Source organism: Dipteris shenzhenensis, chromosome 20 (genome assembly GCF_047967505.1).
Source record: "Dipteris shenzhenensis isolate YYH24624 ecotype China chromosome 20, Dip_SZ_1.0, whole genome shotgun sequence".
In the NCBI taxonomy this organism is placed as follows: domain Eukaryota; kingdom Viridiplantae; phylum Streptophyta; class Polypodiopsida; order Gleicheniales; family Dipteridaceae; genus Dipteris; species Dipteris shenzhenensis.
In genome coordinates, this window is record NC_141615.1 from 19932237 (window position 1) to 19960158 (window position 27922).

Genomic DNA, 27922 nt, shown 5'->3' on the forward strand with positions numbered 1-27922 from the left:
CCCTTCCGGGATACAAAATGCAATCAAGCAATATATTTTTGCCCCAAAAATATTCTGAATCACAGCCAAACAATGGCTCCAAATGTTATGCCAAACATTGGCTCAAATTGCAATGTACTTCTGCCCCAAAATCAGCTTGAATCTCAGCCAAACATTGGCTCACAATGCGATAGCAGTTTCTTGCTCAATAGGCATCCAAAAGTGCATACACCTTCAGCCAACACTTGGCTTGAAAATGCACATCACCAAAGTCTCAAATGCACCTATAGAGACAGCAATACAGCAAGCAAGGAGTAGATGTATGGGCAGGAGCTGAGCTGGTACGGGATTGCACGGCGGGCAAACATCAGTCCTACACACTGTATGGATTCCGTACAGTTGTACGGACTGTACGAAAGTGGCGTAAGGATGCATGGCTGCTGATGGCGGGCTGCAGTGTGCGGACCAGTGTACGGATGGTGGGTTGTACGGCGAGCTACGCCATCATACGCATGGCGGGCTGTACGGCGAGCTACGCCGGCATACGCATTGCGGCCTGCTGGTATTGTGATAATTCTTTCTATCTTAAATGGTGCGTTGCCCTATCAGCTAGATTTAGATTTAGATGCTCGTTGGGGAGAGACTAAAATGAAAATGTTTAGACTTCACAAGCAGTTGTAGCTTGAATGAAGAGATTTTGGACTACCTTTTGATTAGCCTTCTCCTTTAGTGCTAGCCTTCATCATGGCTGAGTCTGCCCTTCACCTCCGGAGTGCCGACAGAAACTCAGTACGAAGACTTTGTATAAATGAATGCTCAAGTATGTGTGGGTGTGTGGATTTGTATGTGTGAGAGCATATTTTTATACTATGGTCTACACCCACTGTTGGGCGCTGATGACGTCAGTGGGGATGTCATAGTAGCTAGTCCGTGCTATGCATGATGGAGTTTATGGTTTTCAACCTTGTGAGTGACTATCATGAGATTGAAACTACACTATGTTGTGTTTTTAGAGGATGAGTTTGGGAATGTTCCTGGATTCATCTAAGTATATGCTTCTGCCGTATTAGCGGACATGCAAATTTCACCTTGTGAAGTTTTCGTCCAAGTTGCGGCCTGCTGGTATTGTGATAATTCTTTCTATCTTAAATGGTGCGTTGCCCTATCAGCTAGATTTAGATTTAGATGCTCGTTGGGGAGAGACTAAAATGAAAATGTTTAGACTTCACAAGCAGTTGTAGCTTGAATGAAGAGATTTTGGACTACCTTTTGATTAGCCTTCTCCTTTAGTGCTAGCCTTCATCATGGCTGAGTCTGCCCTTCACCTCCGGAGTGCCGACAAAAACTCAGTACGAAGACTTTGTATAAATGGATGCTCAAGTATGTGTGGGTGTGTGGATTTGTATTTGTGAGAGCATATTTTTATACTATAGTCTACACCCACTGTTGGGCGCTGATGACGTATAGTAGCTAGTCCCTGCTATGCATGATGGAGTTTATGGTTTTCAACCTTGTGAGTGACTATCATGAGATTGAAACTGCACTATGTTGTGTTTTTAGAGGATGAGTTTGGGAATGTTCCTGGATTCATCTAGGTATATGTACGGCCGAAATGGCAGCAGCAAGGCGCTGGTACGGGAGCATTGTGGGTAATCTGAAGAGTAGTCACCCAACAACAGAACCTTCTTCTCTACAGAAAGCAGGTGGGTTGGATCGACTAACTCTGATACCACATGTAGGAACAAAGTGGAGATGGATTGTGGACACAAGAGAGCAAGAAGTGAACACAAGTGAACTCCAATTGAGATGTTCAACCAAATGAAGTACAAGTACTTGGTATATATAGTCCAAGTACTAACACACAAAATAGACTAAGTCCTAGTTTATCCTACACCACCATATCGTTGTATATCTCTACACCTATTGACTCAATTGGCATTTGAGAAACGTTTCCATGATGGGACGTTTCCTGCAACCTAGCTTTGAAGTGCCTTTGACTACTAGTGGAAGTAACCCTTCTTAAGAAGGTGTATGCAACTGTCTATTAAACTCAATAATGGACTGATCTAAGTTTTTTGCAAAACCACATGGCTATTAACAAAATTCCCTCTAGTCTGAGGCTTGTAGAGACGGTAAGCTTTGCTTTCATTTTTGTAGCCAACAAAGATACACTTAATGGCGTTATCATCTATCTTACTTCTCAATTGACTAGGCATATGTGCCGACACGACCCCGCAGGATCTGACCCTATCACTGACCTAGAATCTTGTCCTCGATACAACCAGAATCATAGTGCAGGTGCCTAGATCCTCCCGACTATCCCCGAGCACGTGGGTTGCAGCTCGACTCATCCATAGGCCCGTATCTAACCCAGGCGTCCCATACCACTTAAGCCCGTCCAGAAGACCTTCGATACACCACCTATGATCCGCCATGTAGATGGCCAGAGTCTCGGCCTAGGTCCAAGCCCCATCCATCAATTGAGGAGTGCTTAACTGATCTACATAATAGCACTGGTCCTCCCTCTATATAGAAGGAAACCCGCTTTAGATAGCACGATGCTATGAATAGCTCCCTCCATATAAAGCGAGCACTATATATGAATCAATCTCTATATATAGCAATCTCGGCTAAAAATAGCCATCCAGCCCTATGCTATCCCGTAACCCATGTTCACCTAATATCGAACCCTAGGTACACCATGCACAGGGAATCACGATTTCCAAACATGCAGCAACCGAGAGAGCACACAACCTATGGACTTCTATTTCTTCCACAACTCTCCCAATCATGAGCGCACATCATCAGCCAACGATTCAGCCCATACATGAGCGGAAACTCAGATTTGCAAAAGCAATCTCAAAAAGCGTACCTGGAAGACATCTTTTATGCATACCTCGGGTTGAATTCAATCGTGATAAGACGGCTTTGATACCAGATGACACAACCCTGCAGGATCTGACCCTATCACTGACCTAGAATCTCGTCCTCGATACAACCAGAATCATAGCGCAGGTGCCTCGATCCTCCCGACCACCCCCGAGCACGTGGGCTACAGCTCGACTCATGCATAGGCCCGTATCTAACCCAGGCATCCCATACCACTTGAGCCCGTCTAGAAGACCTTCGATACACCACCTATGATCCGCCATGTAGATGGCCAGAGTCCCGGCCTGGGTCCAAGCCCCATCCATCAATTGAGGAGCGCTCAACCGATCTACACAATAGCACGGGCCCTCCCTCTATATAGAAGGAAACCCGCTTCAGATAGCACAATGCTATGAATAGCTCCCTCCATGTAAAGCGAGCACTATATATGAATCAATCTCTATATGTAGCAATCTCGGCTAAAAATAGCCATCCAGCCCTATGCTATCCCGTAACCCATGTTCACCTGATATCCAACCCTAGGTACACCATGCACATGACATGTGCATAGGGTGTGCAGCCAATCGACTTGACGTAGTCAACCTTGGGTTTTCTATTGTACCAAGCATCAAAGGGAGTAATGGTTTAAAAGGATTCGGTTGGGCATCTGTTCAAAATGTGTGTTGTATACATTTCCAAATTCTGAGTGGCAGTCTTTTCCCTTCAATCATGCATCTGGCCATTTACATCAAAGATGTATTTTGTCTCTTAACAACACCATTTTGGGGCTTTACATTGATGCTTAATGCCTCTTTCCTTAAGGAATCTTTGAAGGCGTGATACTTTCCCATCAAGCATGCACTTTGCATTTTGACTCATTCTCAGCTTGGAAGATCTAAAGTCTAGAATTTAAAAGCTAATGGCTGAAAATTTTAAGCTGAGATTTGGCAAAGATAGATGCAAAGTGCTAAAAGTTAAGAAAATAGCTTTATGTTTTGACTTTTTGTGGCTAAAGAATAAAGATCATGACATTGATTCTAAAAAGAAAAGATACACAAAGATTGTAAGTGTTGAAGATGTTTGCTGTTGGATAGATTTTTTTAAAGATAATCTTTACATCACAGTAGGAGATTCTTTGTTTCACTAAATTATAGGAATCCCTATGGGCACTAATTGTACTGTCTTTTAAGCAATCTTTTACCTTTTCACTTATGAAGTTGAGTTTATGCAATGCCTTATTTCTATCAATACCTACTTTCTTATTTTACATAACCGTAGCCAAGTTTTTGACTTTCAAGACTTTATGTACAAAGACGCTTGTGCTTTTGGAGAAGGAATATATCCTTGTAACTCTTGTGAACTTAACTGCACTTCAAGAGGCGATTCTTGTGTTTCTTAGATCTTAGACTCTCTCAATCCGCCGTAGGATTAGAGGTTGATATATATGATAAATGTGAAGAACCTGAATTTATGGGTTTACATATTATAAAGAGGCCCCACATTGACTCAAACATATATTATTTGGCAAAATATGGAGTCATTTCTTGCCAATTCCACAGATTTTCCTGCCTTTGTACAATTACGGAGTCTTTTATCACTTAATGTAATAATTTGATTACTTTGCTATTACACAAGAGGTGTAATCCAAGAAAAATAATGAAACAGTACGCACAATCTTAGATATGAAGTCTTTTATCTACGGTGTATTGGCCGCGGGCATGTTTAGGATGATTGAACATAAGATGAAAACAAAAAGAGGGGAGCTGAACAATCCGTTTTCTTCTAGTTTCAAAAGACAATTTATTTGATTATGCATGTGCTTTCTAAGTTAAGATTGTAATTTTGTATCTTTATAGGAAGCGGTACATAAATATAAGTGGTTCCTTTAGTTTTAAATGTTTTAAATAATTCATATATTCTGTAAATTCTTTCTTTTCTGAGAGAGAGAGAGAGAGAGAGAGAGAGAGAGAGAGAGATTAATGTCCTTGGGAGGCCTCACGGGCCTATGGGGCAAAGCACATCAAGCAATAACTCATACAAGCCTCGAATGGCTGAAGCAAAGGGCGTGCTAGGGCCCTTGCTGAGAAGTAGACTATGCATTAAAAATGCAGAGAGTTGAAACAAAACACAAACTAAAGGTGAAAGATGAGACTTAGAAACTGAAACTTGGCACAGTTGTGCCTCTCTACGGAAATATCCTTAGACCTATTTCAATCCTTGAGGGGGCTTTGCACAACTGATAGTCATTTCAGTTCTTATTGGCAAAAAGTCCAGATATACATTGGACTCTGTCTCTTGTGAAACATACCTTTTATTAGCCTAAGATGCGTGCATTTATTGAAAACTATGTGGTAGGTTGCCGGGTCTGTCAGGTTACTAAGGCAGAATGCCTTAGAAGCGCATGTTTATTACAGCCATTGCAAATCCCGAGTAATAAATGGGAAAGTATTTCCATGGATTTTATTACTGGTTTGCCTAGAACGCGCAAGGTTCATATCTTTATTTGGGTCATAGTGGACCGTCTGACAAATATGGCTAGATTCTTACCTACTATTCAAATTTACAAAAACTTGATTCTTAGAAGTTCTTGCGTACGCAATAGGTTAGAAATGAACTCACCTCTTGCAACATTTTAAAATTTTTGAGAATCCTGCAAGAGGTTGATGAGAGGAGAGAAGCGTGGAGTGTAAAAGAATGCTCTTTGAATGAAAGAGAGAATGAACAAATTTGTTCTACTTATAGTGAAGTGGTCTCAGTGCCTTTTGCTCGGGAGGGTCGTGTCGGTTCTCTCTACGGATCGATGCTGCCCTCATATCAGCTAACTCCTTCTCCACCCACTGTGTCTTGGAGCTGACTCAAATGCATAATAGTCTGTGAGATGCCTCTGTGCTCGGTCTGCCTCAGTAGCCTATGGCATGGGGTTCCCTCTACTGCTCTCTAATCTGTCGCAGTATTGTCTCTCTGTGCTGTTGCATCTCAATCATATAGAGTCCAATACAGACCTAGTCACGGAAGTGCATCAACTGTGAGAGTGGGCCAAAGCCGTGTCCCTCCTGGAAGAGGCAGTGTTATCGTCCCCGGATCTCATAGTAGGTGGGCAGGTACATAGAAAATGCTCCTCTATCTTGACTCACCCAACGTGCATAGCTTGCAAAGCCGCTGCTCCCTGAGTATCCCTGTCGCCCTCCTTGCTTCAATCCTCAGCTGGTGCCCAATAGTGATCCTCAATGCATGTGAGATTCCTCTGTCCTTGAGGTATTGGTTTCTTGATGACTCCATCCTCCGATACTCTTAAAAGGTGGTTGCAATAAATTCGGATCTTGGTGGGGAACTATTTGTCTCCTCCCCAAGTCCAAGACGTATGGAGCTGGAGGAGATCTAATCCTATGATACGATTAATCTCATCTCATGGGATCGACTCAGGTGGTGCATCCAGATTGTAGTGAAAGGGTGGATGTCAGTCCATCTAGATTTCATGTCTAACAAATCAAGTGGATATGCGTGCATACCATACTGTATCAACCCTACTCTGTGCTAGTTGCCTGGATGACTCTAGTGCTAGCTTAAGTAGTCTCCTGTGGGGCAAGGACCAAACTCGGTGGAGGAATGTCAATGTCTAAAAGATGGCATCATTATGGAGGGGTGTCGTGGCAAATTCCGCCTTCCTCTGGCACCAACTAGGCGTACCCTCTATGACTGGGTATCTACTTACAGCTTGTAATGCCCAGAAAGAATTCCAAACAACAAAATGCAATGCAACAAGCTTCCAAGATAGTAAAATCAAACCAGAAAGAAGTCAGAATGTCCATACCCGCTGTCCATGGGAGAGGGGCAAGCTCTTTCCTGCTCCTATCCTCTTCCCAGGCCCCCAGGGGTGTAGAAAAGACTTCCAGCCAAGGGGAAAGAGAGAAAAAGTGGGGATACAGATTCTGAGAGCTGAAAAGAGAAAGAAGAGCAAGGCTCACGGGTGCTGAGGCCAAAACAGGAGAGGGAAAGGCTAGTCCACCAGCTCCAAGGCCTGGAGATGTGTGTAAAACACAGACACCAGCAAAGAAGATAGCTCGAAATGGAAGAAAATCCACCGTACAGCTTCTAGATGCTGCCTCGGGGTGCGTGCCAGCTCCAAAATGCAGAGAACAGCAACAAAAACAGGGCTTGCATGGGATCTCCTCAAGATGCGTGCCAGCCTTGGGGACTGTTTCAGCCTCAAAATCCATGCAGAAAATTAGCTTTAGCAGCTCTAAACACCTTGGCAGAGGTGCAGCAACAAGGTTCCAAGGTCCAAGCACCTTCTCCAAAGTTGAAAAAGCCATACTAACATTAATGGCACCTTGAGATTTGTCAGAGAGGATGAAGGGGGGAGCCATACTAACATTAATGAGGCCTTGAGATTCGTCAGAGAAGATGAAGGGGGGGAGATGCATGCTTGGGGAATTCAACAACCCTTCCAAACCAATGTAACCTTGGTTTGCCCCTCACATTAAAGTCCTAACCCCTCCTAACCAATGAAACATTGATTTCTCCTTGGGCCCAACATTTAGACCCCTCAATTTGTAGCATTTGGGCCTAGTAAGTGCACTGAAAATTGGACTTGGGACTTTCTAGGAAGTGGGTGCTTCCTCTAGGCCAGTCCCTTCCGCCAAAGAGGCCACGGAAGTAGCCACGAGGCTAGCTCCACATGAAATTAACGTCCTCGTGGGCTGTGACATAACCCCCTCTTAAGACAACAAACAAACTTGTTTATTGCTACAAAATACAGTAAATAAACAACAATGAAAGAGCAATAAATAGTCCATACCAGATAATACATGATTTGTATGATACAACCAACAATGATGATATGGTCTAGGAGAGCGCGCGATTCCATCCATAGATTTGTGCATCACCTGTGTGGAGTGACTAGTACACTCATCGTAGAGGTTCCATAGCAGAAATACTATCAACAACCGGGTGAGACCTGCAGTGTCACCAAGCAACCTCTAGATATCCTGTGAGTTGTCTATATCATGAGGGAGCGGAAGTGCTACCCCCCCCTCTCGAGCATCAAGCAATGCTCCATACCTCTTTTGTGCTGAGCTTGAATGAGCCTGTACCGCAGTGGGCTCGAGCTGAAATGTTTCCAGATAGAGTTGCAATACCCTAGGTGAATCTGCCAATTCACCTTCCTCCATCCACTTGGCATCCAATGCTGAGTAATTCTAAAGCTTGACGAGATACCTTCTGGAAACTCTACCTTTCACTTTCCTTTCATGGTGTGCCAGAATCTGTTTCGGAACCAATATCTCATCCAGTTCCTCCACTTTAGGCTGTTTCTCATCAAGCATATGTTCTGGCACATCTCCCTAGAAAGGCTTCAACAAACTCACATGAAAGGCATTGTGAATAGTCCAATGGCGTGGTAGCTTCAGTCTGTAAGCTACATCATTCATCTTTGCAAGACTTGGAAAGGGCCATAGTACCACATTTTCAGTTTGGTGTACACCTTATCCTTGCCTTTCATCCGCCTAAGTCTTGCTTTCTGAAAACGCAGCAACACCCAATCATCATCTTTAAAGACCAACGCACGTCAGTGCTTATGTGCTGCTCTTTTATGCTTCTCTTGACTTTTTTGGAGGGCTGTTTTTACTTTCTGATAGGCTGCATCTAAGATTTCCACAAATTTGTCCGCTTCGAAGATCTTCTCTTTGGTGTGCAAAATGGGTGGTACCTTTCGTCCGCCTTCCACAATTTCGAAGGGTGCTTTCCCTGTGGAAGAATGCACAGTATTGTTGTAGGCAAACTCAACCAGTGGCAAAAATTGCTCCCATTTTGTTTAGGGCTGTAGAGTCTGCATCTTCCGGCTGTCCATCTGACTGGGGGTGGAAAGAAGATAAAAAATTCAGTGTAGTGCCCATGTTCTCAAACAAACCTCTCCAGAAAAGGCTGGTCATACGGGGGTCTCGATCACTGACAATAGATTGAGGCATCGCGTGGTGCTTGAAAATATGAGACATAAAAAATCTCGCCATCTGATCTGCTGTAATTTTCTTCCGCACTGGAATAAAGTGGGCCTGCTTGCTGTATCTGCAAATTATGGTCCAAATTCCATCATGTACTGATGGTGTACAAGGCAGATTGAAAATGAAGTCCATGGCAATGCTTTGCCAGGGTCTATCCGGATTGGATAGCAATCCAGCTGGCTTTTGCCTATTATACTTTACCTTTTGACAAGTGATGCATGTCTTGACATAAGCCTCTACATCCTTCCTCAAAGTTAGCCAGTAGAAGAAGTGCTCCACACCTTTGACTGTGGCTTCAATGCTCGATGTCCTGCATACGGTGGGGCATGACTCTCCATCAAAACCTTTGGCCTCAATTGCTTTGTGACACAGAGTCTGCCATGCATAATCAGAAATCCATCCTTAAGCGTATAGTGCTCATGTCAAGTGTCCTCAACCAGCTGATTATAAATCCTTGCAAAATCATCATCATTGGTATAGTGATCCTTTATAGCCTCAAGTTCACTGTGGTATGCAATGGTGACAGCTGAAACCTGCGGTTTCTTTGACATTGCATTAGGAGTGGACTTTGTGGAAAGTGCATCTGAAACGACATTCTTCTTGCCAAGCACGTGCACAATCTCAAAATGAAACATCGAGAGGAAGCTTGCTCATTGCATGTGCTTTTCTGACAGCTTTCTCTGAGTGAGAAAATACCTGAAGGATTGGTGATCCGTGTGGACATAAAAATCAGCACCTAAGAGGTAATGCTTCCAAGTAGATAGAGCATGTATGACAGCTGCCATCTCTTTCTCATATATCACAAAATTCATCTCAGCATCGGTGAGCACCCTGCTCTCATATGCAACCACTCTACCGTCTGCATAAGGACTCCTCGTGTAATGAAGGGGAAAAAGAGGCCAAGTTAGAGGCCCTTTAGGGGAAAAATGTGGAGGGACTATATAAGTCTCCATCCACCCCCTACTATGTACTTTTTGATGTGACATCTAATCCTATCTACTCTCCCTTCCTCCTCCTTGCCTACGCTCACTCACACTCTCTCTCTCTCTTCCCTACTCCCTCTCAATCTCTCCCTCTCTTCCTACCTCATTCTCTCTCTCCTACCCTTTCTCTCCCTCTTCCCCTCTCTCGGAGGGCTTTAGCCTCACTTCGCACCCGATCACACCAGCTGCAAATAGAAACAGGGGGATGGAAAAAGATGCCAAGGGAGAGTAGAATATGCCAACTATGTGATCAAGGTATGGTTGAAACAGAAGAACACATGGTAATGATATGCCCTCACTATGCACACATTAGGGAAGAGTTCAATCACCTCCTTGAGGGACATAACAAACTAGCTGATTTGCTGCATAAAGGGTCACCTTCAGCTTTGGGAACATTTGTGTATAAGCTCTTCAAGCATAGGAATCCACGTGAATCCTAGAAGGTGGTTTCTCTTTCCACCCTCCCATCTTCGGGAGGAGCTTTCATGTACTTGTGATATTGTATTGCTCAGGTCCCATAGGCCGGTTTTGGTCTTCAGAGGACGATAATATTTTCTTCTTCTTCTTCTTCTTCTCTCCCCCTTCTGCTCCTCTATCCCCCTTTCTCCAAATCTGTCCCTACCCCCTTCTCTACATTGGTATCAGAGCCCAAGCTCTTGGCACTTGACCCTCGTTGAGTCTTGCTATCAATTGTAGTTTACCAACGCTGCAGGTTGAGGGGAACTACTAGCCCATCGTCAGCCCAACTACGTCAAGGAAACAAGTGTGGGCTATCAGCAACAAACAGCACAGACGTGCGCCATCAACGAATCCTTGTGCGCCATCGACGTGTCCGATTACGTTGCTACTCCAACTTTGCTCCAGCTTCCCCGTCGTTCCTTGCCTCCAAATCCACTCTGATTACATTGCTGCTCTAGCTCTACTCGAGCTTCCCCATCGTTCCTTGCCTCCAAATCCACTCCACTCCTGGTCGTCGCTGCTCCAGCTCCCTCGCCATCCCGTCGTCGCTGCTCCAACTACCCCGGATACCATCGTTGCTCTAGTTTCCCCGTCGTCCTTGCTTCCCTTAGCCAGCCACGCCATGGCCACCACACCCTGCCCCGCCTCGTCACCGTCGTCGTCACTGTGCCGTCACCATTTACCTTGGAAAAAAAACCTTAGCCCTTCTTCTTTCCCAAGGTTCAATAGTCGGGGTTAGTTGGGTTAGGTTAGGTCTGGCTAGTTTGGTTAGGTTTAGTTAGTGGATTGAGTTAGGTTAGTAGATTGGGTTAGGTTAGGTTAGTACTAACTAAGGTTAAACGTTGGGTTAGATTGGTCTAAGACACTATCTTAACAGTCCTTAAGGTCCTAGGTTAGAGTAGTCCTAGGTGACTTAAGACCCCTTTCACTCTTCCCCCCCAAAAAAAAGAAGAAAAAAAAAACTCAACTCAGAATTCCAACCTCTTTTCGGGGCTTTCCGTAGCCCTATTTGGGCTCATTTGGACCCCGTTTTCGAAGCTTCTTCGATGACCCTTCTTCCGAGCCTCTCCATCGACATTTTCGTGTTTTCATGCATTATCTCAGGTGCTAATTACGTAGGATTTTGGTATCCATTTCTCCTTGCCTATATTCCAGCTCCTCTCTCCAGGGCCAGTCACCATGGCACTGAAGCGTGTCCCTCGGGATGTATCACATGACACTGATGAGGCTGCTCAGTATGAGCAAGTGCTTGCCACAGTGGTTGCATCCACTGTGGTGCAGAGGTTCCTTCCACTCAGCCCCTCTCTCTAGCATTCCGGGAAGTCCAGGTAGCGCAGACGCAGTTTTTGGATGCCCTTTCCTCTATGCTCCAGGGTGCTTTCCGCCAGATAGGACAGGAGTTCAGCCAGCAGCTTACCACAGCCATGGCTATGCAGAATACGGCTCTTGTCCAGACAGGACAGCAGATTGGTTAGCAGATCACATCTGCCATTGCTATGCAGGATAAGGGTAAGCGACCCGCACCCCAGCAAGGGGACCATTCAAATAGTCAGGATGTTTTGTCTGCCCCATGCAAGGGTTTTATGGCAGATGCCCATCGTGCCTATGAGCATCAGTCTTCTGGACCATTGCATGTACCCTAGCTTGGGGATTCTCTGGACATAGATGATGCATTTTCAGTGCCACAGAGCACCTTCTTGAAGGATGTTAGGCCATCTTTTGGCTCTCAGCTTTCTGCATCTATGCAGGCTGAACGGTCTCTTTTGGGCCGACCCATTGGTGTGCATCCGGCTAGTGCTCCTTTCACCGCACCAACGAGTATGCTTGGAGTTGGCTTGGGTTTATATGGCAGCCCACACCCGTGGGAGAGAGGTCAGTCCTCTTCGCAGCCCTTTGGTATGCCATCATTCCGGAGAGATGCATTTGGCAAAGAGACCCAGCCCGGAGTTCATGCACCTATCGCTCCGCCAGCGAGCACATTTAGCAAGACACAGTCACTTCCCTATTGTCTCGGGTAGTAAGATGCCATATGCCAGGCCTTACAGGTATCCAGATGCCAAGCCTGGAGGCAATCCTACTGCTGGAATTGAGCAGCCTGAGATAAAACAGCATACATAGGCAATAATGGGCAGCAGAAAGAAGGCCAACTTATGTTTTAAATGTGATTAGCCTTCTCCTTTAGTGCTAGCCTTCGTCATGGCTGAGTCTGCCCTTCACCTCCGGAGTGCCGACAGAAACTTAGTACGAAGACTTTGTATAAATGGATGCTCAAGTATGTGTGGGTGTGTGGATTTGTATGTGTGAGAGCATTTTTTTATACTATGGTCTACACCCACTGTTGGGCGCTGATGACGTCAGTGGGGATGTCATAGTAGCTAGTCCCTGCTATGCATGATGGAGTTTATGGTTTTCAACCTTGTGAGGGACTATCATGAGATTGAAACTGCACTATGTTGTGTTTTTAAAGGATGAGTTTGGGAATGTTCCTGGATTCATCTAGGTATATGTTTTAAATGTGGCGAGAAATGGACTCTTGAGCACAAGAATGCGTGCAAGATGCGCAACAGTGGTACTGCCAAGCTCAGCATGATCATTGACCTCTCAGATGACAAGGATTTGTTTGATGCCCCAGGTTCTTTGGATACGTCTCAAGATGAGATGGCAAATACACGTGATGCAGATGAGGCTCCTGACACTGGAGCCACGAAGGGCACTGACTTTCCTTTTGATCCTGGTGGTGCTACTGCGCATGACACTCATGCTTCGCATTCGTATGAGATTCTGCCCATTGGTGGCATGAGAGGCCATAGGCCAATACTCTTTTCTGTGGACGATGCGATACCTTTTTATGCACGTGAAGATGCTCCTGTGAACGAGGATGAGGTTTATTGGGATGCCCAGCCAACACTTTATACTATTTCCATGCATGCCTTGATGGGTGCCAAGAGTGTTGATACTATCAGATTAACAGGGATGATTAATGGCAGGATTGTGCATGTGTTGGTGGACAGCGGTAGCACCCACAGTTTTGTTAACAACAAGACCTTACAGAGGGTGGGACTGATTGCTACTGAGATAGAGTGGCCAATGGACAGCATATGATCAGTAGATGTTGTTGCCAAGATGCAAGGATTAAGTTCTCTGATGACTATACATTTGCAGGTGATCCCTTGGCACTTGACATGGGCCCAATAGATGTTGTCTTGGGCTGGGATTGGTTGCAATCACTAGGCAAAATCAGCATGGATTTCAATGCCTTAACACTCAGCTTTGTCCACAGGGATGGATCAGTTACATTGCATGGTATTGCAGCTCCTAAATTGCAGGTAATTTCAGCAAGGCAATTGGCCATAGAGTTTAAGAGGGGCAGTGCCATATATGCATTAAATGTGTCAGTAACTAAAGAGGGTGGCACTCCCCGTGTTGATGATTGTGATATGCAGAGATTGCTCTCAGAGTTTGCAGATGTGTTTGCTGATTTGCCATCACAGTTGCCTCCGAGAAGAGATGTAGATCATGCCGTAGTCTTGGAACTTGGCAGTAAGCCAATCAATAAGGCCCCACGACTCTCTAAGGTAGAATGGGAAGAAGTGGCAACTCAAGTGAGGGACTTACTTCAGAAGAGTTTCATCACCCATAGCACTTCTCCTTTTGGATCCCCTGTGCTCCTGGTGAAAAAGAAGGATGGTTCTTACAGTATGTGCATTGACTACAGAGATTTAAAAAAGGTCACCTTAAAAAACAGGTTTCCCATCCCCAGGATAGATGACTTGTTGAATGAACTCAAGGATGCTCAGTTTTTCACTAAGATTGATTTGAGGTCCGGCTATCATCAGATTAGAATGAAAACTAGGGATGAGCACAAGACAACCTTTTGCACGGAGAGGAGATTGTATGAGTTCAAGGTGATGCCTTTTGGATTGACCAATGCACCAGCTGCCTTCCAGGCACTCATGAACAGGATTTTGCAGCCTCTCCTTTTCAAATATGTGCTGGTATTTTTTGATGACATCCTCATTTACAGCAAGGATAAGCAGGAGCACATCAGACATGTCAAGCAAGTGTTGGAACTTTTGAGGTTGCATCAGCTTTATGCTAAAGCCAGCAAATGCACTTTTATGGCACAAGAGGTTGAGTATCTTGATCACATTGTGAGCAAGGATGGCATTCGAGTGGATCCTGCAAAGGCGCAACCACGCAACCCTACTCAGTTGAGGGGATTTCTAAGTCTTGCTTCCTTCTACAGGTGCTTTATTCGCAAGTTTGCCAAGAGGGCAGTCCCTCTGATAGACCTTTTGAAGAAGGATGCTTTTATGTGGTCTACAAATGCACAGCACAACTTCGAAGACCTGAAATTCGCCCTCACTCATGCTGCTGTGTTGGTATGCCCTGACTTTTCACGTACTTTAATTGTGGAGGTAGATGCTAGTGGCAAAGGATTAGGGGCTGTGCTAAGATAGGAACACAGGGTAATTGCTTTTGAAAGCAGGAAATTGGATGCCAAGGAACTAGATTATCATGTGTATGATCAGGAAATGTTGGCTATCCTCCATGCTTTCGAAAAATGGCACCACTACTTGTATGGTAGTAAAATCAAGGTTAAGACAGATCATAGGACACTCAGGTATTTCCTTACGCAGCCCAACTTGTCAATGAAGCAGAAGAGGTGGTTGGCTAAGGTTCAGTCTTATCATTTCGACATCGAGTATAGGAAAGGGAATGAAAACGTGGTTGCAGATGTCTTATCCCATATGTGGGCTTGCAGTTTTCGTCCAAGTTGCGACCTGCTGGTATTGCAATAATTCTTTCTATCTTAAATGGTGCGTTGCCCTATCAGCTAGATTTAGATTTAGATGCTCGTTTGGGAGAGACTAAAATGAAATTGTTTAGACTTCACAAGCAGTTGTAGCTTGAACGAAGAGATTTGGACTACTTTTTGATTAGCCTTCTCCTTTAGTGCTAGCCTTCGTCATGGCTGAGTTTGCCCTTCACCTCCGGAGTGCCGACAGAAACTCAGTACGAAGACTTTGTATAAATGGATGCTCAAGTATGTGTGGGTGTGTGGATTTGTAAGTGTGAGAGCATACTTTTATACTATGGTCTACACCCACTGTTGGGCGCTGATGACGTCAGTGGGGATGTCATAGTAGCTAATCCTTGCTATGCGTGATGGAGTTTATGGTTTTGAATCTTATGAGTGACTCTCGTGAGATTGAAACTGCACTATGTTGTGTTTTTAGAGGATGAGTTTGGGAATGTTCCTGGATTCATCTAGGTATATGCTTCTGCCGTATTAATGGACATGCAAATTTCACGTTGTGAAGTTTTCGTCCAAGTTGCGGCCTGTTGGTATTGCGATAATTCTTTCTATCTTAAATGGTGCATTGCCCTATCAGCTAGATTTAGATTTAGATGCTCTTTGGGAGAGACTAAAATGAAATTGTTTAGACTTCACAAGCAGTTGTAGCTTGAATGAAGAGATTTGGACTACTTTTTTATTAGCCTTCTCCTTTAGTGCTAGCCTTCGTCATGGCTGAGTTTGCCCTTCACCTCTGGAGTGCCGACAGAAACTCAGTACAAAGACTTTGTATAAATGGATGCTCAAGTATGCGTGGGTGTGTGGATTTGTAAGTGTGAGAGCATAGTTTTATACTATGGTCTACACCCATTGTTGGGCGCTGATGACGTCAGTGGGGATGTCATAGTAGCTAGTCCTTGCAATGCGTGATGGAGTTTATGGTTTTGAATCTTATGAGTGACTCTCGTGAGATTGAAACTGCACTATGTTGTGTTTTTAGAGGATGAGTTTGGGAATGTTCTTGGATTCATCTAGGTATATTGCAGTTTGTCTGCCATTTCTACCATCTACTAGGGGTGGATTCATGGTATTCAGGAAGCATCTACTAGGAGTGGATTCATGGTATTCAGGAAGAATACATGCAGGATTCTAAGGCAGCTTCCATATTTGTGGAGTTACAGAGACCATCGAGCCAGGGGCATGCTGAATTTAAGCTGCATAATGGGCTGTTGTGTTGCAAGGATAGAATTTATTCGGTGCCAAATTCAAAGTACCGACTGCTGGTCTTACAAGCAATGCACTCATCTCCTATGGCAGGACATGCGGGTATTACTAAGACATATGAAAAGGTCAAACAGAGCTTTATCTAGGATGGCTTGTGGCGGGATGTAGTTAAATTTGCCAGTGAATGTTTGCCCTGCCAGCAAAATAAAGTAGACAGCTGGTTACCCGCAAGTCTCTTGCAGCCATTACCTATTCTAGAAGGCAAATGGACTCACATTGCTATGGATTTCATCACAGGGTTGCCTTCCATAGAGCCGGGATGGGATAGCATTTTTGTGGTGGTTGACAGAATGACAAAGCAGGTCCATTTCATACCCACTAAGACCCGTTATTCAGCATCACAGGTTGCTTGGCAGTGTTGGAAGGCTGAAAGGAAAGGAAAGAGTGGACACAAACTCAGAATACTTGCATTACTTGCTTGTAGAATGAAGAAGAGTGAGGTCCTTAAGTAGGCACCTCATACATGCTCACTGACATCAGTGATGACTTCAAAGCTCCACAATCATCTCCTCAATCTGCTCCTAGATTCTCTCAATCATCCTATGTGGCTCTTCCACCACCTAACTGTGCTTGTGGGCACCTAACTGTGCCTCTAGCACTCACACATAAAAACATAAGGTGTGCCTGAGGCATACACCTTGAGATATCCCAACAAACCCCCCCTCAAGGGAATGCCTCAGGCTATGTCAAGGATACATCTAGTCTCATAGTTTCTCATGCCATCTCATGGTGGTCAAGGATAAATCTATGGCTAGGTTCTCATGCTAGCAAGGGTTCCCATGGGTGTAAGGTAAACAAAAGGGATACAAAAAAACCTTCCAATGGTTATCTCCCCTGCATGTACATGCACACAATGTCTGCAGGAGGTACCATGGAACAAAACATACACATGGCCTACATCATAAGGTGACCAGAGGTGTTTACAAAACACACAAAACACAATAATTTATTTTCATTCATTTTGGAGGACTATCCAGGCTGAGTACCTTGACATAAAAAGAGAGATCTGGAGCATACATAGAGATGATTTTAAAATGCATAATCTTCAAAGGATGCCTCATCTTGTGGAGGCTCATCAACTGAAAGTAGATTTGCATTTTTCTGTCTTTGCTTTGGCTCTGCAAAACTTCTCATTATGGTTGTTCTTGCCACAGTGCTTGCATGGATTAATTTTGAAGCAGTCCTTTGAAAGGTGATTTGTCTTTCCACAGTGATTGCAAGGGGTATACTTGCCCTTCTGGACTTTTACAGCATAAACAGTGTCATTGCCTTTCCTGAGCTCCATATGCCTTTCTTCTTCTTGGAGAGCAGAGATAATACCTTCAAGATTAGGATTAGGAAGATTTTTCAAAGTGCTAACAATGTGATCATAATCTTCAGGCATACTCTTAAGTAACACTGCCATAGCATCATCTGGAGTAATAGGAGAGTTGATAGAAGCTAATTGAGTCATAAGACTCCGCATATAGTTGACATGAGCTGCTAAAGTAGTACCACTAGCCATCTTCAATTCAAAGAAAGAGATTTTAAGTGATAGTTTAGAGATGTGAGAGCTAGCACCAAAAATCATGTCAAGCTTCTGCCAAGCTTTCTGAAGGAGACTCCAAGTCAGAGATATGGTGAATATAATCATCTCCTAAAGCAAGAGCAATGATACCATATGCTTTTTCTTCTCTAGCTGGATCCCTTGTCGGTCGTGTCGGAGTTGAGGATTCTCCAGCATTAGAGGCCGTAGAAGAAGCGGTAGGAGTAGGTTTGACAAGTCCCCATAAGTTCTCCCTCATCAATGCAAATTTCACCTTCATCTGCCATGTGTGGAAGCCCTTTCCATTGAACTTCTCTAGATTCAATAGGGTAGCCATGAGAGGGTCTAACCCAGATATTGGGCAGTGTCTATCTCTCTTACAAGGCAAAAAATAACTGAAAGACTTCCAAAATATGACCACTTGATGTAGCAAAGACTAGTGACCAATATTCAAACAATGATGCTTCTTCTTACATGCTTCATAGAAGTGGGTGAAATAAATACTTTCCAATCAAAACCAGGTCTAGTAATTCAAAACAAAACTGAAGCCACACTTGTACTGAAGTTATTGAAAGCTTCAAAAACCAGAAATGCTAGAGTAGCATTTTATGTAGCATCATCTTCAAAAACTTGTCCAAAACTGTCAAAACTGAAAAGCGGAACTTGGAGGGCTTGTAGCTCACTCTTCAAAGCAAGGAAAAGAGGGCTTTCTGAAGCAAAAGAAAGCTCATATACCAGAGAGGGTCCAGCACAGAGGTTGGACGAAATGGTGCGCACTTTTGCCCGGGAGAGTTGCTACAGGCTGAAACTGAGTTTTGACGATTTCTCCCTCGTTACTGAACCAAATGACCTGAAAAATGGCTCAAAATCTTCGTCTTGAGGTCGCCCATCTACTCCTAAGAGGGCTCAGGCAATGGCGGAGCAGGCAGGGAGTATTGAGCAACAGAAGAAATTCGCTGTTTGGAGAATGGCAGCCACCACAGACGTTTTTTCTTCAATTGCTTGCAGGTGGAAGTTCGCCCATACTAGAGGAGTTTCCAACTCAGAGGGTTTGGGCAATGGTCGTTTGTAGGTGGAGAACCAAGCTCTCAAAGATTTTGGGAAGAAAGAGGAAAATGGAGAAGAAGAAGATGATGATGTGGCAGAAATGGGCTCAAGGGGGATCAAATGGCTCTGATACCATGTTGGAAGGCTGAAAGGAAAGGAAAGAGTGGACACAAACTCAGAATACTTGCATTACTTGCTTGTAGAATGAAGAAGAGTGAGGTTCTTAAGTAGGCACCTCATACATGCTCACTGACATCACTGATGACTTCAAAGCTCCACAATCATCTCCTCAATCTGCTCCTAGATTCTCTCAATCATCCTATGTGGCTCTTCCACCACCTAACTGTGCTTGTGGGCACCTAATTGTGCCTCTAGCACTCACACATAGAAACATAAGGTGTGCTTGAGGCATACACCTTGAGATATCCCAACAGGCAGTTCATCGAGCATGTTTTTAAGCATCATGGTTTCCCTCTGGAGATTGTCAGCGACAGAGATGCAAAATTTATGGGTCACTTTTGGCTGTAATTATTTACAGCAGTGGATACTTCTCTTACACCTAGCACTGCTTACCACCCTGAGACGGATGGACAGTCAGAAAGGGTGAACAAATGGCTGGAGGAGTATTTAAGGCATTTCTGTCATGACACACAGAAGTCTTGGGATAAGTGGTTGGCACTTGCGTTACAACAGTACCAAGAACATCTCTATCGGCATGAGCCCGTTCGAGGTTATGTATGGATGCATAGTGGGTATGCCATCTTTAGTTGCAGACATGGCTGTGAAAAATCAGCAAGCAAGAAATGACTCGGAGAGTATGGATGCCCTTCTGCAATTGGCTAAAAAGAATATGCAGGATGCCCAAGCCAAGCAGAAGAAGTATGTGGATGAACGCAGGAGGTATCTATCTTTTAAAGAAGGGGAATATGTGCACTTACGCCTCCATAAGAACCGTTATGCCTCGCTGAAGGGTAACACCAACACGAAGCTTGCTCACAGGTATTATGGTCCCTACAGGATCATCCGCAAAGTTGGCGAGGTGGCGTATGAATTGGAGCTACCCAGAACCTCCAAGATTCATAATGTTTTCCATGTGTCCTTGCTGAAGCCACATGTCGGACAGCATGTACAAGTCCTTCCTGAGCAACCACCTATGGATGAGGAGGGCCACATACTCTATGTTGAGCGCATCATGGGTTTCAGGGATCACGTACTCTGAAACAAAGTCTACATTGAGTATCTTATCAAGTGGCAAGGACTCCCTGAGGATGAGAACTCATGGCAGCTAGAGAGCATTGTCCAGGACAACCCCTATCTCCTACCGGGCTGATTATTATTTGCTGTTTGCTGCACCTATTTAACAGCCCACATATGAAATTTTGAGGGCAAAATTCTATGGGAAGGGATGGCTGTAATGAAGGGGAAAAAGAGGCCAAGTTAGAGGCCCTTTAGGGGGAAAATGTAGAGGGAGTGTATGAGTCTCCATCCACCCCCTACTATGTACTTTTTGATGTGACATCTAATCCTATCTACTCTCCCTTCCTCCTCCTTGCCTACGCTCACTCACTCTCTCTCTCTCTTTTCCCTACTCCCTCTCTTCCAACCTCATTCTCTCTCTCCTACCCTTCCTCTCCCTCTTCCCCTCTCTCTCTCCCCCTTCTACTCCTCTATCCCCCTTTCTCCAGATCTGTCCCTACCCCCTTCTCTACACCTTCCTTTGCTGTTCCCGCAGGCACCGCACTGGACAGCAAAGGGCTTGCATAAGTCTGGCAAGATTATGACAGGATCGGAGCAGAGCTTCTCTTTAAGCTTTTCGAAAGCTGCAATTTCCTTACTACCCCATCTGCAAGAGACTCTTTCTTCTGTAGGGCATGGAGAGGCGATGCTATTTCAGCAAAATAGCAGATAAACTGCGTGTAGTATGAGCATAAGCCAAGAAAGCTCAGTGCTTCATGGATGTTCTTCAGTGGTGGCCAATTGTGTATGGCCTCCACTTTGGCAAGATCCATCCTGACTCCATCCTTAGAGATTATGTGCCCCAAAAAGTGGATTCCGTGCATGAAAACTCTTTCTTGGCATTAATCAGCATAACAACTCATGCTTCCTGAGCTCTGCAAAAACAAGTGCCAAGTGTTGTTTGTGCTCCGCCTCGTTCTTAGAAAACACTATGATGTCATCAAAGAATGTCCCGTTAAAAGCTCTATGCTCTCTAAAGATTTTGTCCATCATCCGATTGAAGGTGGCAGGTGCATTAGTCAACCCAAATGGCATCACAAGAAATTCATACAAGCCAAATGTGGTCCTAAAAGATGTCTTATGCACATCCTCAGGTCGTATCCTAATCTGATTGTAGCCACTCTTCAAATCTATGCGGCTGAACATTGCAGACCCCTCTAACCTATCCAAGATATCATCAATCCTAGGTATTGGTAATCTGTTTTTAATGGTTATTTTATTCAGAGACCTATAATCTATGCACATTCTCCATGAGCCATCCTTCTTGTGCACAAGCAAGACTGGGGAACAATATGGCGAGGAACTGGGCTGAATTAACCCCTTCTCTAGGAGATCCTTTACTTGATTCATTATCTCCTCCTACTGGGCTGCACTAACCCTATAAGGAGGCTTGTTTGGCGGGCTGCTACCTGGAATTACATCTATGGCATGGTCCTCAGGTCGTTCTAGGGGTAATTCCTGTGGTAGGGAGTCAAAAAAACATTCATGAAACTGAAAAAGGAAATCTTTCCCCTCTTTATCCAGCTTAGAAAAATTAGGATTTTCTTCTGCTTGCTGTTTTTCAGTTACAAAAACCAAGTACGCAGAAAGATTTTTTTTCATTACATTTGAAATGGCCAAAGCCGATACAACTGAATGGATTCCCTGCAAGAGGGCATAAGCTGTTGTGGCATTTTCTATCAATTGGGACATATTGGAGACTATGGTGTTGGTGCAGTAGTCCCGAACTTTTTTTGGCAGCCCACAACAATACTTCTCGATCTGTTTGGAGAGCTCCACCTGCTTGTAAGAACTCACGGGGCAGCAAGGCTTCCCAAAACTTTCTATTGTACTCTTCGAGGTTCTTACAGCTCGTGGCATCCAACTTTTGCCATGCTGTCATTATATCCACTTCAAAAGTGGTGGTGAGCCAAGCAGATGAGAAAACTTTCTTGAACTCAAGCCCAATGTTAGGGGCTTTACCCTGCAAGAGCAAATTGGTCCACCATTGAAGTGCATTGCCCTTGAGGAATGTGGCTGCCTTCCTGACCTTTGATGACTCCATGAAGTTCCCACCAGCATAGGCAGCATCAAATTGTTACACAAAAGTCAATGTTTTCAACCTGTCCTGAGTCCCATTGAATAACTCAAATTTTACAGCAGCCCTACCCTCTTTGTAGTCTTTCAATCTGCCCTTGGGTGCAATGTTGTCATACACAGGTGGCTGCAATTAAGGAGGTGGCATCATCTGGCCCAAACTCTATGCATAACTGCCAACTCCCATAGATGGATTGACCATTCCAAGTCCTATTCCCTACATCTTTGGCATATTCATGAAACTACTCATCATTCCTAGCATCCCCATCTGCATTCCGGGCTGCATCCCTATGTTTGTATACATCATGTTGGCATTTGCAGCCGGCATAACCCCCATCATTTGTTGCTGGAAATTTTCATTTGTGGCTGAAACTTGCCCAAGTATTTACCAGGCATACTGAGCCCTTCTGTGGGTTGTCCCACCATTGCTTGGAAAACTGATCCTCCACCAAAATATCATGGATGTATCATGGCTGAGGGAGGACTTGCTGTACTTGATTAACTGAATGAAAATTATTGGCAATACGCGCCACAGGGGTGACTGTGGGCATCTGTGGTAGCTGCCCACTGAAAGATATATGCCTATGAGTTTTCTTATGCTTCTTATGCTTCTTTTGAGCTGTCTTTTTGCTTCTAGGAGGAGCAATATTAGTAGGAGTTGCATAGTTTCCATGAAATTCTGTTGCAATTGTGACAAGGCTTCCACTGCACTTCGCATTCGCAGCTGAAAAAGGGCATTGGGATCAAGTTCCTTTGCCTCATCCTGTGAGTCCTCAGTGGCAGGTGCAGGAGAAACATGCTCCTTATCACCCCCGCTGATGCTATGGTCCTCCTCAAAACTCTCTGACACCTAGCTTCCTCTTGCTCTGAGATAGTCAAGGACCTCTCACGGTGTGACATGCTTGCTGGTGCTTTGGTTGTAACTGGGATGCAATGGGGGCTTTCTTCACCCAACCCTACTAGGGCTCACCTTTGCTGGAAGATGGTGACGATCCCAGCAATGGAACCACTGAAACCTGCCTTCAGTTAACTAAAGGGCAGTAAACCGTAAGTATCTTGGCATTCACACCTTCTATAGCCACGTTGCATCATTCCCAATCACTGCCATTAATTAACTGCCATTGAAAAACACTTCGAAATAAACTGAAAATAACTGAATGGAGGCTAGAATGCCCCTGCTCAATGAAACATCACACGAGACACCCACTGGCCCTAAATGCCTTGGCGCCTCTCTCGGTATTTATTTAATTCTTGTGAGAATGGAAATTGCTTTACAACAAGGGCACATCCTTATACTGTTTTGCTTGCATTTTTCCACTACAAGAGCCAACACTTGGCCTTTGCCTGCATCCAATTCCAGTGCACCACTAGTATCCGAATGCCAGGATCAAGGCTAAGGCATAACTTAACAACTGTGTCACTTGACTGTGACAAGGCATCAAAGCTAATCCCCATAAATGCTCAAATAGCCTAAAGGCATCAAACTGCAACCAATTTGTTCCTTCGGCACCAACCAGGCATACCCTCCGTGACTAGGTATCTACTTAACAGCTTGTAATGCCCAGAAAGAACTCCAAACAACAAAATGCAAAGCAAAAAGCTTCCAAGATAGTAAAATCAAATCAGAAAGAAGTCTGAACGTCCATACCCACTGACCATGGGAGAGGGGCAAGCTCTTTCCTCTGCTCCTATCCTTTGCCCAAGCCCCCAGGGGTGTAGAAAAGACTTCCAGCCAAGGGGAAAGAGAGAAAAAGTGGGGATACAGATTCAAAGAGCTGAAAAGAGAAAGAAGAGCAAGGCTCACGGGTGCTGAGGCCAAAACAGGAGAGGGAAAGGCTAGTCCACCAGCTCCAAGGCCTGGAGATGTGTGTAAAACACAGACACCAGCAAAGAAGATAGCTCGAAATGGAAGAAAATCCACCGTACAGCTTCTAGATGCTGCCTCGGGGTGTGTGCCAGCTCCAAAATGCAGAGAACAGCATCAAAAACAGGCTGTACAGCTTGCAGGGAATCTCCTCAAGATGCATGCCAGCCTTGGGGACTGTTTCAGCCTGAAAATCCATGCAGAAAATCAGCGTAGCAGCTCTTAACACCTTGGGAAAGGTGCAGCAACAAGGTTCCAAGGTCCAAGCACCTTCTCCAAAGTCGAAAAGGCCATACTAACATTAATGATGCCTCGAGATTCGGGAGAGAGGATGAAGGGGGGGAGATGCATGCATGGGGAATTGCCACGTGGACCCTCATTAATGCTTTAGCCCTTCCAAACCAATGGAACCTTGGTTTGCCCCTCACATTAAAGTCCTAACCCCTCCTAACCAATGAAACATTGATTTCTCCTTGGGCCCAACATTTAGACCCTCAATTCCTAGCATTTGGGCCTGGTAGGTGCATTGAAAATTGGACTAGGGACTTTCTAGGAAGTGGGTGCTTCCTCTAGGCCAGTCCCCTCGGCCAAAATGGCCATGGAACTAGCCATGGGGTTAGCTCCACATGAAATTCACAAGCCCGCATGTGAGGTATTGAAGATCATAACCTTGGTTCTCCCAAGGTTGACTGTCAAGTCTTTATCTCGGCAGAACATCTCCAAGGCCTCCATGTGTCTTTGCAACTCCTCTGCTGAAGATGATACGAGGACTATGTCATCTGCATAGAGTAGTATCTGTATCATCATGTGAGGCAATAGTGATCCCTCGCCTTCCAGGCGGTCTATGGAGGTCAATTGATCCCAAGGGTAAAAATCAGCCAAAAGAACCGTATCATTTGGAGAACTCATCGAAAGCTCAAAAAGGTTTGTTCTTATCATCATAATCCGAATAAAGTGTGGAAGCCAAAAGTAAGTCTTGTTGGTTCTTCCCATTTTTGCGAGCTCGAACATTGGAGATTTTATTTTCCAACTTATTATTTTGCATCTGCTTTAAAAACCCTGAGAGGCTGAGACATAAAAGGGGACGGAGATGTAAATTAAGACTGTAATTTAATTGAAGTTCTCTACGTTCAAGAAATGTAAGGCTCAAAGTGTGAGTAGTGCATGAAGCTCTCGCATGCATGAGAAGAAAAGAAGACCACAAGGTAGCTTCTAAAATGTGAATTTTAATTTTTATCTTTTCACTACATAGATATGCTCTTAGGAATGTATGGAGCTTTTAGTACCTATCTCTAGGATTTCCTTAAGCAAAGGACCCTCTGCCCTTATACGTTCAAAAAAAAAAACATTCGTTCCTAAAAGATGTGAGGTTGTATCTTATTGTTTCCGAGGCACCTTCTGGCTGTGTATGCAAAGCTTTGGAGTCATAGGGTTTGGTTGTAAAGCCTCTCTCTCTGTAGGCCCTGGACCTTTTAAAACTGTCTGAGCATGGGGATGTTGAAGGCCGTCTGACTGTTGAACCAGACACTAGAGCCTTCTGAATGTATCACCTTGTCAGATGTTTAGCAAATTATGAAACGTCCAAGGAAATAGTACGGTGAATGCTGGCAAGCGAATTTGGCGGACAAATATCTATATACATTACAGTAAATTTCAAAGATATGTGAGTTTTATAAAAGGGAAACTAATCTAAAAATCTTGCAGATACTATGAGCTAAATGGACCTGGTGGTATGCTACCATTGTCATTGAAAATTTTCATTAGATAGGTTAGACATCTGATAGACCAGGTTTCTTGTACAGCTCTAACACCACTTGCTGTTACTTCTCAGGCTAAGCAAACTCACATTGGGTGAGCGCAAGTTAAGGGTTTCCCCAGCTCCAAGATTCTTTTGTGGAACTGATCCCGATAATCAGTTTAAGGCACAAGATGCCCAAAGCATTAGGCAACTGAAGGACACTGTGCTAAAACAGGTCGAAGAGACTATGGAACAGTTATCTATTAGATTACAGGATTACCGCAAACTTGTATCCTTGAAACAAGCAAAAATGCTGGAAGTTTTTGGCAAACCTTGATATGGAATGTTAAACTCTATGAAACTACCCTCTTCTGCAGCTTCAGGCAATTAGAGCTGCTGGGAAGATTTTTGGATCCTTTCTACTCAGCTTTTTAATTAAAATGTGCCTGGGAAGGTGGCTTCTCTCACCTGCTGAATGGAGGCACATGGGTTTTCAGATGATCATTGCTACAATAGCTCTTTACTGAAAGATTCCACTGAACATTTACTTCCATAGAATATGTATGGACAGACACTCATGGGCAATCTCTCATCTCGTGTAATTTTGCCTTACTTCTTGATCTAGAAGCAGGTGGATTAGGAAGAATCTGTCTAGAGGTGATATGATGGCATTTTTAATTAAAACCATGCTGCCTGAGGACACTGAATTGTTTAGTCAGGTTGTCCCAATGCGGTCTTTGTCTTCAGGGAGTAGGGAGTTGTTAGGATGATTGAACAAACTGAAGAAGGAAATTTATCTTTCAATGTTGATTAGCTCAATATGTAGTCATGCATCATATGTGCTACATGGTTTTTAAGTTTTATTAAGCTTTAAGGCGTGTTGCCTTGCAACGAGTGACCATTACAGTCTATAATCCTGATAAGGTACTGTGTGAATTCACATCAAGCGTTATCTTACAAAATTCACCCTTTCATTGCATTTGTTTCTGCAAAAGAAGAATGAAGAAGGTGGTCAGAGTGCAAAGAGGAGAGCATCAGTGTTGTGGCCTGCAGTATTACTGCAGAGAGCATCAGTGTTGGGGCCTGCAGTATTACTGCAGTCACAAAAGCATGCCCCCCCCCCAAAAAAAAAGAAAAAAAAGGGGGGCCGCCGGTCCTCTAAACAGAGCTGAAATAGCACTTACAAATTGCCATCTATATGAGAAAAACTCAAGTGAACAAAGTATCATCAATTTTGGCATTAGGGAGGCTTTAGAAAGCATTTTTAATTTTGACAAGTTTGGATTTTTTCTCTAGGATAAAATATCTGTATGCTTTCAGTTGTGTTAGAATATCATGTATTTTGTATTTGGGAGAAGACATTTCAAATATTGATGTTGATGCCTAAAATTCGAAATAATGGCCTCATGGTTGACATAGGGGAAGTTAGCTACAAGGCAAAGGATGTGGACTGTGTTATAAAGTAGGAAAAGAGAGAGAACAAGTTAAGATGGAGGGGAATATATGTTCTTGATGTGGGATAAGTAAGAGAGGATATCGGAAGCAATCTTTTGGAAATGGATCCAAACAATTCCTTAGCGTCTACCAATGGGGGATATGGAGTGAGGTAGTTAATTGGAAGATGGAGAGGATGGTAGCAATGTTTTTGAGCCATTTATTGAGTGTGAGATGACTTAATTATGTGCATCCTTTTATGTATGGGACCATATATCGTCCAAAATTTGCATTTCACTTAACCCAAAAATTGTCTAGCGTTGGGAAATAAATATGCTTCCTTTTGTAAAGATGAGGAGAGTGATCGACATTGAATGCAAAGTTTTGACAATATGTAGTGCAAGACATGCATGCACGGACTAGAAACATCATGAATGGAAGTCTTGTGCAACTTGGAGAAAAGAGGGGCAAATATCTTACTCACGGAGTTTGGCATGAAATGATTGGAAATGCTTCGAAAGGAGAGGCAAGAAAACATAAGTTGAATTGCCCTCACAAAGGTGTTACTAAATTGCAGAGCATAAAACAAGCCACAAAACTTGTAGTCTTTGATGACCCTTGCAAATACACTA

The 27922-nt window shown here is 44.1% G+C and overlaps 1 protein-coding gene across 1 annotated transcript in view; it reads left to right on the forward strand.

The window, feature by feature from the left end:
- Nucleotides 1–26502, forward strand: part of LOC147889389 (uncharacterized) — a 59336-nt gene extending 32834 nt beyond the window's left edge. The window contains exon 7 of the mRNA XM_087391973.1: nt 25950–26502. Within this exon, the coding sequence (XP_087248099.1) occupies nt 25950–26193 (244 nt within the window). The 3' untranslated portion in view covers nt 26194–26502. The remainder of the gene's footprint in view (nt 1–25949) is intronic.
- Nucleotides 26503–27922: the final 1420 nt, after the last annotated feature.